This window comes from Malurus melanocephalus, unplaced genomic scaffold, assembly GCF_030028575.1.
Source record: "Malurus melanocephalus ecotype Western Australia unplaced genomic scaffold, MMel_1.1 scaffold_6, whole genome shotgun sequence".
Lineage (NCBI taxonomy): Eukaryota > Metazoa > Chordata > Aves > Passeriformes > Maluridae > Malurus > Malurus melanocephalus.
The window spans coordinates 1749744-1762774 of record NW_026623238.1 but is presented as its reverse complement, the minus strand read 5'-3'; the positions used below and the strand labels follow the sequence as shown (position 1 = coordinate 1762774).

General features: G+C 39.3%; 1 protein-coding gene across 4 annotated transcripts in view; it reads left to right on the top strand.

Moving 5' to 3' along the window:
* The window catches only part of RNF144A (ring finger protein 144A), a 64311-nt gene that overhangs the window by 42557 nt on the left and 8723 nt on the right, over positions 1 to 13031 (top strand). For all 4 annotated transcript variants that reach the window (XM_057371670.1, XM_057371652.1, XM_057371645.1 and 1 more), the window contains 4 exons: positions 9062 to 9166; positions 9374 to 9434; positions 10455 to 10662; positions 12461 to 12608. In XM_057371670.1, the coding sequence (XP_057227653.1) occupies positions 9062 to 9166; positions 9374 to 9434; positions 10455 to 10662; positions 12461 to 12608 (522 nt within the window). The remainder of the gene's footprint in view (positions 1 to 9061; positions 9167 to 9373; positions 9435 to 10454; positions 10663 to 12460; positions 12609 to 13031) is intronic.

Genomic DNA, 13031 nt, shown 5'->3' with positions numbered 1-13031 from the left:
WATATTTGAGTTTCATCCCACATTTGAAAATAAATTTATTTTTGTAAAGTTTACTCTGGGTGTTTTTACCAACTGCAGCCCTGAATAGGTGAGAACAAGAAGTTTATACAAGGTAATGGAGGGATAAAAATCTGTAATGAAAAAAGTTTACATGTACATCCACTCAAAAAACATCTTCAAAGATGAAGATATGTCCAAATCACAAGGTATTATCTTTGTCTCATTTGGCCATTTTCTGCTGTCTACTGATTGATTCCTCTGAAGAAAAATTGTTCAACTTCTTTTTATTTTACAGCCATAAATAAGTGTGTTTATAAAAAACCAGGTCCACCACTTGAAAGGCTAGRCAGCTGCAAGTCTGTGTTGCCTTCCCTGTCTCTTTCAAGATACTCAGCTGGAACAATGCACTTGTTTCTCCAGTGCATTTAGTTCTGGTTKCTAAGTCCTGCTTGGGGTTTCTGCAGCCATTGATTGCTGTGTCTCAAAGGCTATTTGCCATGTCATGATATTTATCAAGCTGAAGTAGTCAGCAGGGCTCTTCTTTCTGCATTCTTGATAATATATACATTTTTTTTCTTGCTGTACTTCCATCATTTGTTGACTGATGGCCTGATCATGCTGTTCCCTGTACTCAAACTGGCACAGTCTTAYGTGGAGGGTTTGGAGGCTGCACTTACTCAGAGGGGTGATGTACCTCATCCCTAGAATATCTTGTCTGCAAGCTGTTGTTTGCATTCATTAAGAAGTGTGTACCAGGGACTGCTGTGATATTTGGTTTTACTGTCAGAAGGGATTTGGACAGGGGTAGAACCAAAGCAGCAAARTCTGCTCTGCTGTGCACAGGATGAATCAACAGCCATCATTGCATCATTGCACTAACCACAGCTGCGTTTGCAATGGGTGAGCACCTGCTCTTGCCAGGATGTGACCASTCCCTGTCCTAAGATTCTACCAGCTGCTGCACAAGGACTCTTGGACAAGAATAATTTTTACTGCTCAGGAATTAATGCTCCTGATGGTTTGTCCTCAGATATGGAAGCACATGGGTTGTATTTATCTTTCCCAGATATCATCTCATTTGGCTATTATCATCCACAGGCTAGATGATGTGATTGCATTTAGACTGGCAATATAGTSTATAACAGTCTTTAAACATTGACAGCATAGTGGGAGAAAGAGGCATTTACCCTTGGCAATTAAAAAGAAAAAATCTTTAAAAAGAGGCTAAGTATTGGGAAGGTGGAGGCAGGAAACCAGTCAAACTGAGGTCTTCCAAATTGCTTGCCACTACAGGGAAAACATTTATCAGCTCTGATGTTGTCTATCTCTGATCCTGGCCAAAGTCTCTCTCTCTGTGTCCATTCTTGTTCACAGAATTAGTCACTAGATATTTCCGTGTTGCAGAGCTCTGGAGCCCCTTGCAGGTGCTTKTCTTGGAGTTGAGGTTTGGTATGCTTTTGTAGCAGAATTTTCGTCTCTCTAAAAAACGGATATAAAGGGTAAACATGTAAGACAGTTCTCTGTTACTGCTTTCRGGTTTGAAGTACTGCATGTCAAGATAAGTGAATGTTTCTTCCTGTGATTTATTCTTAAGGATGATAAATTAGGGTTAATAAAAATTTGAGTTCTAATAGTGAAGATAGCTTTGAAAGTAGATAATTGTTTCTGAGAAGATACCTATGGAAGTGGARATTATTTATTTAAGTTCAAATCATTACCATGAACATGAAACATTTCTAATGAACATCTGTCTCAGATCTAGGTGGTTTGTGAAGTTGAACATAACTTGTGCTTGCAGATTTAGTCAGTATAGCTAGCAGTTTATCTGGCAAAGAAAATAATCACTCCCGCAGTCACGCATATGCCTCAAACAGATCTCTATGATTAAGTGTGCATAGATATTTTCCGGTAAGTCACTCGTCAACTAAGCAGGATTAGGGTGATATTAAAAAGCTAGATTCTAGATCTGCTGTAGAGAACTGGGCACATTGGAGCAGCAATGCAAGGGTGGTTCCAAGTTGAGCCTGTTATTAAACAACAATAGATTTGAGGCAGGATTATAACTGCTTTACACAAAAAGGCCATGTAGTAAATTTGAAAGAGGCTTAAAAGCTCTCTGAGGATTGTATGATTTTTTTTTTTCTTTTCTTGCACATGTTTTCTTGTGTGCTGTAAGTATCCCACAGAAAATTCTCAGAAACTAATTTTTTTATTCTATGAAACACTAATTATAAAGTAATATGGCTCCTATGACTGGTGTGTTGGAATGGAAGGATACAGGCTCTTTAGGAAGGACAGGCAGAAGACATGGAGGTGTTCTGTACATCAATAACCAGCTCGAGGGTGTGGAGCTACACTTGGGGATAGATAAGAAGCCAGCCAAGGACTTAGGGGTCAGGATTAAAGGGAGGCCAGGGCAGGTAACTGTAATGGGGTTTGCCACATGGAGTCCAACCAGGAGGCCCTACAGGAAGATTGGAGGGGCTCTGTATAAAGGCATGTAGTGATTGGACAAGGGGGAATGGCTTCAAAATGAAAAAGAGTAGGTTTAGATACTGGGTTGGAATTCTTTGCTATGAGGGTGGTGAGGTACTAGAACAGGTTCYCCAGAGAAGCTATGWATCCMCCTTCCCTGGAAGTGTTCAAGGCCAATKTGGATGGARCTCTGAGCAACCTCATCTACTAGAAAGTGTGCTTGCCTATGGCAAAAGGGTTGGAGCTACTCCATGCTGGGATTCTATGATTTGTCCTGTTACCAGATGAGCATTTGTATTGCTTTCAGAAGCATGCACCAAAATATTCAGAAAGGTAACATATGATGGTTATATGTGGCTATGGGAATCTCAGGAATAGGGAAGGCTCTAGCCTTATTGTGTTATTCTTTCCACTTCTTCAGAGAGCACCCCAGATGTAGGCTGCTTATTTTAGGGAAGTCTTTCCTCTTGGAGTTCTTCAGGTTTGTCTAAATGGAAAATAATTCTACAAGATTACATTGTTCAGGTAAAAGCTCTCTACCAGAGTGCATTTGCTATTTGGACRAAAGGGAGGGGGAGCTGATACTGCAAGAGTTAGTCTTCACCTGAGATGTAGACATAAATTTTTTTGTACACTCACACTCTCACACACAGTCTCCCCCATCCCAGTGAGTATTGCACACTGCATCACTCATCTATTCTAATCTGAAGCAAAAATAGGACATTACATCACATTACCCAAAAGATTTACAGGCAGTTTGTCTGCCAGTATAATACCTATTCAGCAGAATTGACTTAGTGAAATTAGCACAGAGCAGTAGAATAAACTTGATATTTCACTGTCTTACGGAAGGAAAAGATATAAGCTTCTTAGAATTCATTTTAAAAYGATGTAAAGAAAAATTCCTGGTATGCAGGGCATAAAAATGCTGAAAATACTATCAAACATACTTAAAGTAGTAGTAGTTTTGGTCATCTGTCTTTTAGCCCCATCATGTGAATTTTGAGCTTTGGCTTAGTGTCCTATTAGCATAAAAKCAACCCATAGACCAAACTGTACATTTGCAGCTACAAGGCACTACAAAATAAGTGCTTCTTGCTCCATATCTTTTCATATTCTTTATATTCTTTCCCAGAATGCAAGGGATCTTTATATGCACCTACTCCAGTGTCACTTGTAATGAGGATCACAAAATACCAACCAGCTTTTTCTGACTCTTCATGTGGTTGAATGCAAGTTTATGTAATTATATGTGTGTATATTTTTAGATGCTCATCTAATCCTAGTTTGCAGATGATACAGAATTTGAGACCAGCAATTTAGTCTACATGTTAATAATCATCCTCTTTGGAAACATTTTCTTTTTCATCTTGAGCTTTAAAAAAAATCTCGCTTGTTGAAAAAGCATGTCAGCYCTTCCTTGTGTTTTTGAAGTGCAGTGTAAACTCTTAGTGATTGTCTGGCCAAAGTGCAGGGTTATTGCCAAGGTTAAATTTGTGCACAATAGTAACTGCCTTTGCCTACCTTTAATAGTTATTGTTACTAAATGCAGTGTAGAAGACTAATTTCCTTTCTTTTTTAGAACTTAGCAAATGCTAGATTTCTTACTTTTATTTTTTTTCCCCTTTCAATTTTATTGGTGCACGTGTTTGGTTTTTTAAAAATTGTTTTCTGGTACCAGCATGTGATGATTCTGCATGTAGTGCATACTTCATTTGGTGATGATTGTGGCCTAGTGCCAGCACTAAAATACATTTAAAGTTTCAGGAAATAAATCAAGTGATATGGTGATGATATACTTGGCTCTTGTCATGTGTTTTTGGCCTTTCCAAATCCATGGACTGATTTATAAATTTCTCATATGATTTAGCATTTGCATCTGTGGCGTTAGTGTAGGCAGAAGTCTACGTGGACAAATTCTATCTATCAACTGTTAAGAAAATAATTCAGGTTAATCTTTTTGTCTGCCTGACCATCAAATAAAAGGTGACATCTTGAGAAACTGTTCCTCGTTTGCTGCAATAGTAGCAATAACATGTTCTTAAAAGTGAATTAGTTAATAATTTTCCCAAACCATCTCCAAGTGTTTTTAATTATGTGCATTCTGTATTTTAAAACACATTTTTTACTGTAAAGTAAACACATTTACTGTAAAGTAAACACATTTTTTCTGTCAAAGCAGATGGTAGATAAGTGTTGCCCCCATGAAGTCAAGATTCCTTTTTTGGAATTATGATGGAGTTTATTTGGAGTTTGAGGTCAGGAAAGATAAGTCAAAGCACCACCATCAGAAGTAAGCGTGATTGTTCCTGGAATTCTTCTAAAAGAAAAGAAAACCCCCAAATTTAAATTCTTTATATATAAATTTTGCTGTGGCCTGTGCAAGTTTGTTGTAGCTAAATGCCACAGAGCAAGAATGTGTTACGGTTTTGAAATTAGGCAAAAATTAAGCAYTTTGATTTGTACAGGGTATGTTGATTTTTATAACGTTGGACAAAAAGATATTCTGTTCTAAAGCCATGGCACATCAGTGGTCATTGAACATACTTTTCTATGTGGCACAATCCTTGATGGATAAATGTTAGAAGTACAGCACATCTTTCCATGCTTTAAATACTAGGCTGTGCTTGGCAGCTTCAGAAAGGAAGTCATTCCTTTATTAGTCATCAGTCTCTGAGGCAACAGAAAAAAAAAGGTGTTCCAAATTTATATAGGCAGCTTGCAGTAAAACTGCTGCTGAATTGGGCTCTCAGTTATCTTTGTGAGGAAATGGATCTGGCCCAAAACTCCTCGAAGTGGATGTGCTCCTGCCCTTTGTCATGGGGACAGCAAATGCCAGTGGGATTCATGGATTACCAGGGGACAGAAAATGTCATCCACACATCAGAAAGGACAASASTGATGAAAGAAGATAGAGCAGGGTTGCACAAGGATGCAGAGGAAACAATGCACGAGCGCTGCTCAAGGGAGCTRACTGGTCTCTTCTGATGGATCTTAGCGGCAACTGGGGCATGGGATGTACCTTGACCTTCATTTCACATAATCTTTATAAAAAACATTATTTATAGTTTATATATGTGTTTTACATGTATGTGCTGTATGTAGCCTACATATAGTTTGTGTAAAACACATGTTGTGCAGTGCTTTGCTTTCCTCTGTCTGTGGGGAATGGCCAGAGTTAAATTACTGTTTTTAGAGAGCTCCCTATGTAACATTCATGCCATTGAAAATGAAATGCCAAGGTGTAGATCTGTAGAGTTAAGGAACCCAAACAACCTTAGAAGTGTCCTAAACTGCCACCATAAAATAAAGATTCTTTTCCTCCCCTRTTTGGTGTGCTGAGAGAATGAATGCTGGAGAGAAATTGAAGCTGCTACAAGTACCTGCTTGCTTGTTACAATTGCAATATAAAACAGAATAACTTGCCTAACAATTGTAATATAGTGTATAAAGCAGAAATGTAYACTTCAAATCAGGTTTTGATAGGTTTGGAGTATTTCCAAGAATTATTTACTTAAATAATATTTAATTATTTCATTACTGAAATAAAAAGGTGGGGAGGAAGTTAAAGAAAGAAGGAAACAAGTGGAATTTGATAAAAGTATTTCTTAAATAATAGCAACTTTCAATTGACCCCTATCCATTTGAGGAATAATAAAGATGTTCCTCAGCATATTCATTTTAAAAGGGTCACTGTACTCTTGTGACCKTACTCCAATCTCAGCCCTTAGGTATCTAATTTCAGATCCTGTTTTTTTTCTGAGAAAAGTTATGTAATACAGTTAATTTTGAATGTTGTTTGGGGTGACTTAACTCCCACATTTTTTGTTTATGCTATACAGTACTTCATTCCCTTAATGGAAAGGCTATGAAGATTCTTTCTTCCAGCACTGAATCAAGTTGCATAGAAAAGGAGCAGAAATTTGTTATCTTTTTGTAATTGTTTTACAATTAGTTTTTCATAGTATGTGATTGAATACCTAATCCCTCTGTGTTGTTTTGCTTGCATGCTGCTGCATTTCTGGTACTGGTAGCCAGTCTGATACAAGTTAAACACCTTGTGTCTGCTCTCAAGAGAAGCCATAGGTACTCTGTGCATCAAATTCTCTTGTGACTGCTTTGGGTTACTCGTTCTCCACCCGAGAAGTCTCAGGGGAGTCTGGAGTGGATAGGGTTTTTTTTTCCCTCTGCCTCTTTTCCAGCAATACTTCGTGGTCTTGAGGCATTTCTCAGAAGGTGAAGTGTGAGAAGTGCTCTTGGCTGTGCTGATTTTGAGAGTCCGGGTCCAATGCCACATCAGGGGAAGGGAAAGGCAATGGACACTGCTCATGACAGGAATGAACTGGGTCATTTCTTGGAAGACGAGAGGAGAGGGAAGCAAATCTAATAGGCTTTGGCAATGGTCCTAAACAGGTTGAGGAGGAGAATTAGCCACATTAATGATTAATGATAGCAAAGCTCATTCAGCTTGAAAAGTGCTTTCTATAAGTGCTAAGTGCTGGCATTAAAAATGTATGCATTTTCATTTTWATCCACACTTGGTGTCTGCAAATGGAGAGGAAAGGGAAGAGCCAGCAGTGTCATCRTAGTAGCACTAATACCTTACTACAGATTAAATCACAGCTTGCCAAGGTATACAACTTAGGATCTGGGCCTTGCAGAACTCAGCCTGTGGTGGTTGCTGATAGGTGAGATGTTCCACCACCCACCCTGCAGAGCTCCAGGKGAAGGCTTGGAAGCCTTCTGCAAAGTGAACAGTTTTCCTCATTAAATCCCTACTGAAGAAGACAAAGGCTATATGTAGTCTRTCACACATGGATTTCTTTGCACCGTTGAAAATTTTATAAACGTCARCTATCTGATCTCTATTTTTCTCTTCCAAAAAATTGACCTGCTTTCTCTAATAAGTAGGAAAGCGGACTCTAACAGAAGTGATTTGTTGTGCTCTCAAGATGGTGGCAAGTTGCCACCAGAAGTGCTGTMGACCAGAGCAGCAGAGATTGTGTGGGCAGGAAGTCTTTGCTGCAATCAAGCTGCAAGAGGTGAAATCTAGAATAATTTGTTATATGWTTGTTGATAGAGGTGTCTGAAAGGAGCTGATTAGACAAACTGAGAGACAGAAGAGAAAAAGAAGTTTGAAGTCTGATCTTTGACAGCTACAAGCCACATGCCTAAGGGTTAGGCTGCAAGGTGCTTGTTGATGGGCTGTTTGATGACATGAGGTGAAGGAAGAAGCAGTTTGGGAGAAGCAGTTTTCTGCTCTGACCTGATGTTAGGCACCAGCCTTGGCAAGGTCAGTGCAGCCCTGTGGCTCCCCAGGCTGCTGGTGAGTCAGCAGCTGCATACCTTTTGCAAATGTCTGGAAATGGTAACTGAAATCCTTGTTTTGCCAGTTTGCTGCAGTGTGTAATCCTTCTCTCCTCCCACACAGCTGTATGCTGAGCTGGTTTCATATCTTCATTTCGCTCTGCTGCTGGTCTAGCCTCACTCTTTATTCACACATCTGCTAACAGATAGTTAGGGGCCTCATTCTGTAATTGTCTCCAGTTTGCTTGTGCCAGCTGAGCTCACARGCAGGGTGAGAACACCACAGGGTGACCCATCCCCTATCTGCTGTGAAGCAGACCCTCACTTAATCCTTCTGTGTAGTGTTGGGCTGGTAGAAGTTACATGGTATGAGAAGTATACATGGTATGAGGATCTCTATATCAGTCCCTTGCTTCCCAACAGACACCTATGCATTAGCTTTCACCTTGATGTGGGAAGGATGGAGGTGGAGGGGAGTGGTTGCTCTTCAAGAATAACAAGGGTTGATCTTAATTTGCCCTTGGTCAAAATTACTCACTTTTCTTCTCCGCTTTGTTGATAGCCACGCTGTGCACTGCTGTGTTAGAGGCTACATTTTCAGTTATGAGTTGGGTAAAATGCTGTGGTTGCTAGGGGAGAAAAGTATTAGTATTAYCAATATTTATTACTTGGTCCCCATGGAAACCGTAGTTCTTTGGGGAGTCCTAATTCTCACATTTTTCCTTTCTGTGGAAAAGGTACTTCTTTAATCGTGAAGTTGAGATAGTTATTTTCCAAGAATAGATGGCAAGATGCACAACTCTCTTYGTGCTCTAGTATGCTTGACAGATATCTGTCTATGGGGAATTACTGYTTACTAAGCTATGTTGTGGCTTCCAGTCACACAAAGATCTTTTGAGTATGGTTTTCTAATTATATCTTGAAGGTATTTTATTATTTTTGGCCCTCTGTTTCCTGTTTGATGTGGGCTTTCCCCATTTTTATTTTTGAATTKGCTGCATATTTTAAATTGATGAAGAGTTATTTAGTTAATTTTGGTTTAAGTGATCTTAGAGGCCTTTTTCAAACTARATGATTCTATGATTTGATGGGGAAATGAATTGCTGTTTTCTGCTTAAAGGTATAACTGTGGCAAAAGTATGAATGGCTATAAAAGGGACACAGTAATACCTGGTTTTTGAAAGTTTGAGTTCTACAGATTTTCAGATGAAAGCTTGTTAAAATGCTAGGTGATTTGTCCTTGGCAGAATAGTTTACTCAGTGTTTGGCTCTCTTACAGTGCCTAAAACAGTATGTGGAACTTCTGATCAAAGAAGGTCTAGAAACAGCAATCAGCTGCCCTGATGCTGCCTGCCCAAAGCGWGGTCATCTGCAAGAAAATGAGGTGGGTACACTTTTCCTGCAAATAGGATGTTTTATTTCTATTACAGGATGTTCAAATGTGTCTTGCTCTTTATGTTACAGCTTCCATTGTTAGCAACATATGTTTTTGTTAATTCTTCAAAGATCAAATATTTGGACTCTGTTTAAAATTACTTAGATTATTGCTGTTCCTAATTGGAAATTTTTCTTCTTTTCCTTGTTTTAACAGATTGAGTGCATGGTTGCATCAGAAATCATGCAAAGGTATAAGAAGCTACAGTTTGAAAGAGGTAACACATGTWACACTACCCATTGAAGGCTGTGGGAATGTTCCAGAGCAATCCTATAAATCAGAGTCTTGACTACACATGTTCATGCAGTAGCATTGTGCATTAATTGCATGGTCAGCAGAAAAAAAAAGCCCTAAAACCTAAAAAGTAATTGTTTCTGTTCTTGCCTGCATGATTCCCAGAAAAGCAGTACTCTGGGAATAARCTAAGGAAAGAAAATTGCCATGTATTATATTCCTAAATAACTAAGGAAGGGAGTGACTTCTATTTCAAGCTTTGCTGTTTAAGATGACTGCTAGTACTGTAGGGGCTGGGGAAGAATGCTGACCACTTTCACAGAGCCAGCATTTTCTCCTGGGCTGGTATTTGGTACAGAATTAATGAACAGTTCTGAGTGTAATGGTATGAACATGTTAAGAACCCAAGCTGACTGTGTGCCTAGGGAGMTTTGGAATGGTGTGGCCATAGGGAACCTACAGTAAGGTTTTGCTGAGGGCAGGACTCAGCCTAGAAACCACTGCAGTCATTGGCACATTTTTATTGCCTTCAGTAGGCTTTGAAACATGAAATAACTTACCTGTTAGGAGCCTCCAAGAAAGGGATGAAACTGTGTCTTATGCTGTTGTTAATCACATGGTTACATTGGGGTAGAGGTCAGCTTGAAATAGGTTCCTACTGGACAAGGCTAGTAAAAAGACTTTCTGGTGGGTTTTACTGCATAGTATACACTGTACTGAACTTGAAGTACAACTGAAAAAAACACACTTCATTCTCAGAACAAGTTTRGTTCAATGAATGAAAGTGGGTAATTAACTGAGACTCATGGAACTCACTTTAGTTTGGTGCCTGTTTGCAAAGCAGGCCAGATTTATGTCAAAGTGGGTCGCATAAATTAAAAAGCTCCTTTTGAAAATTTGTGTCTTCAAATGCCCTGCYAGTCAGCCTCAGCTGGAATGCATTGTTATGGAAGACTGATCTTGTATCTGCCTTTGAATTTGGTTCTTTTATGTCCCTTTGCAGAAGTGCTTTTGGATCCATGCCGGACTTGGTGTCCATCCTCTACTTGCCAGGCAGTCTGCCAGCTCCAGGAATCAAGCCCACAGGACCCKCAACTGGTCCAGTGCAAAGCGTGTGACATTGAGTTCTGCTCTGCTTGCAAATCTAATTGGCATCCAGGTCAAGGCTGTCCAGAGAACATGCCAATCTCTTTTCTGCCAGGAGAAACAAGGTAAGATATTGCAAAAGATCAAGTATTTAGAAGCTAAACACTCAATAGTTGAGCAAATCGCATTATGAATAGTAAAGAGGCATTTTCCTGATGTTTTGTTCTAAAGCTGTTTCCTTCACTTAGTCATTCCTGTTCTTTTAATGCTGTATTCTAAAACTGAGTAGCTCTTGGCAGCCTYGCTCTTTGCTGCCATTCCCAGAAAAGCACAAAGGAGCTGCTTGAGCCTTTGGCCTTTTGCCCCAATGGGGAAAATATGACATCCAGGGACCTCATCAGCTTCCCTTGAGAGATGGCCTTGTTACTGCTGCTCTCCTGGACAGGGTGAGAGTCAGTAACATCATGCTAGACAGTGATTTTTTGGGTACCCTGTCAGTCATCCCCATTGATGCACATTTGGCCAATGATCTTAAGTTCTGTTTCAAGGGGTCTCTTGTGACAAACTGCAGCCACTGAATTAGAAAGGTTGTTATGCATGTGTTCCACTTCATGTTTGAGCTTTTTCAAAGATAGTGTTGGCACTCCAAGGCATCATTAAAGCTCTGCCCAGCCTTAGACTTAGTTACTCATAACCTGTCTTCATTGAAGCTTTGCTGTAACAGGATGACTAGCTRGGGTGCTGTCATGATGAGTTCCTGATCAAATACACTGACTTTTGCACATGCTTTTGTGTGTACTTGACGAAAACTGAAGGTTGCTAAATTTCATGGCAAGGTGACAAACTTTATCTATTTTTGTTTAGTGTTGCTTAGGTTGCTTTTACTTTTTATTTCACGCTTCATTTTTTTTTTCCTCCTGAGTAAAAGAAGAAAGTTTCTTCATTACTCTGGAGCAGAATGTGCCTGGTAGCAGCATTTGGAGTTTCATGTACATTTTATGTATACAAAGCATTTTTCTCTAATGCAGTTGCCCTTAGTGTTAGTAATTACTGTGTGTCCTTTCATTCTGCTTTTGGGCAAATCAATCAAYCATCAGTCCCATTTTCCAGCAAATCGTTGATTCCCCATCAGTCATTCTTGAATCTCACACTGGCAGTTGCTGCAGGAACTGTCATTTAAAGGTACATTTTAGTTGTCAGTGAGTGTAAAACCTGCATACTGTAGAAAGCYACTCAAGGGAAATAAATATTGGTCCACTGTTCAACATTCCTGTGTGTTGTGCTCATTGTATGAGGGGACACCTGTGGTTTTGCACAGTTATGCAAGACAAGAAGAGTCAGTGCTGACCCTAACTCATGAACAGTGACTTGTTAGGACTCTGTCAACAGAGAAAAGTTTAACAGAAAGAATGACATGCACCAAAACCTTAGGGTTCTTGATTTGGAGGAAGACTCCTAGGGAGGATCCTCAAGGAGGGCAGAGACAAGTAATCTATGCCTGGTGCCCCAATCTAAAGGAATGTGGTCTGGGGTTATTGTGCCATTAAGGGATTGTTTCTTCATCTGAGAAAGAAAGGAGAAAAAAGCAAAATTATCTAGATGTACAAAACATTTAGGTATRAGCTAAATGGTGCTCACCTGATATGTTACAGGAGAAAACTATTTAATATCTATTAGTATCACTAGATAACAAAAACAGCTTTATGTAGACATTGTAGTCATTAAACATCCTTTTCTAGAGATATATTTGAAAAGTAGTGTATCCTGTGATGCTGAATAATAAAACTCACTTGAATAACTGAATCTCTAGCAATTTCTTTTTTAAACAAAAAAGCAGGTTTGGATTTGTAGCACAGTTCTTAGACATTCTTCTCTAAACTGACATTGCCACACACTTTACTAATTTCTCACTCATTCCCACAGTTCAGTTTTTAAAATGGAAGACGATGATGCTCCAATCAAACGCTGTCCAAAGTGTAAAGTTTACATTGAACGAGATGAAGGCTGTGCCCAAATGATGTGTAAGAATTGCAAACATGCCTTTTGCTGGTACTGTCTGGAATCTCTTGATGTGAGTACATGCCATGCGACCTGGCTCTCAGAAGCTTAGAAGTTCATTTCTTTGCCATCCAACTGTCTCTTTAATCAATTAAATAAACTGCTCACTAGCGTCTGGCAGAAGCTCACCAGAGATGGTGCTGGGAATTTGATGCAATTTGTATCCTCTGTTTTACTTGTCTGACCTGTGTGAACTTAGCATTTGGTCTCTGTGAGTCAGTAAATAATTACTGAAGAGTAAAATTTTTTTGACAACAATCTCTTTGCAATCTTTACATGGCAACTAACTTGGGGAGGGATGATTGCTTTTTATTTTCCAGTACTGACTTTTCAATGTTGCCCTTCTTAAAGGAGATACATTATGAGAGTTGCAATGCTCCTAGTTTGAGGAAGTTTAACAAACTAGATGTTGTATGTCACCAGCAGTCAGATTTGT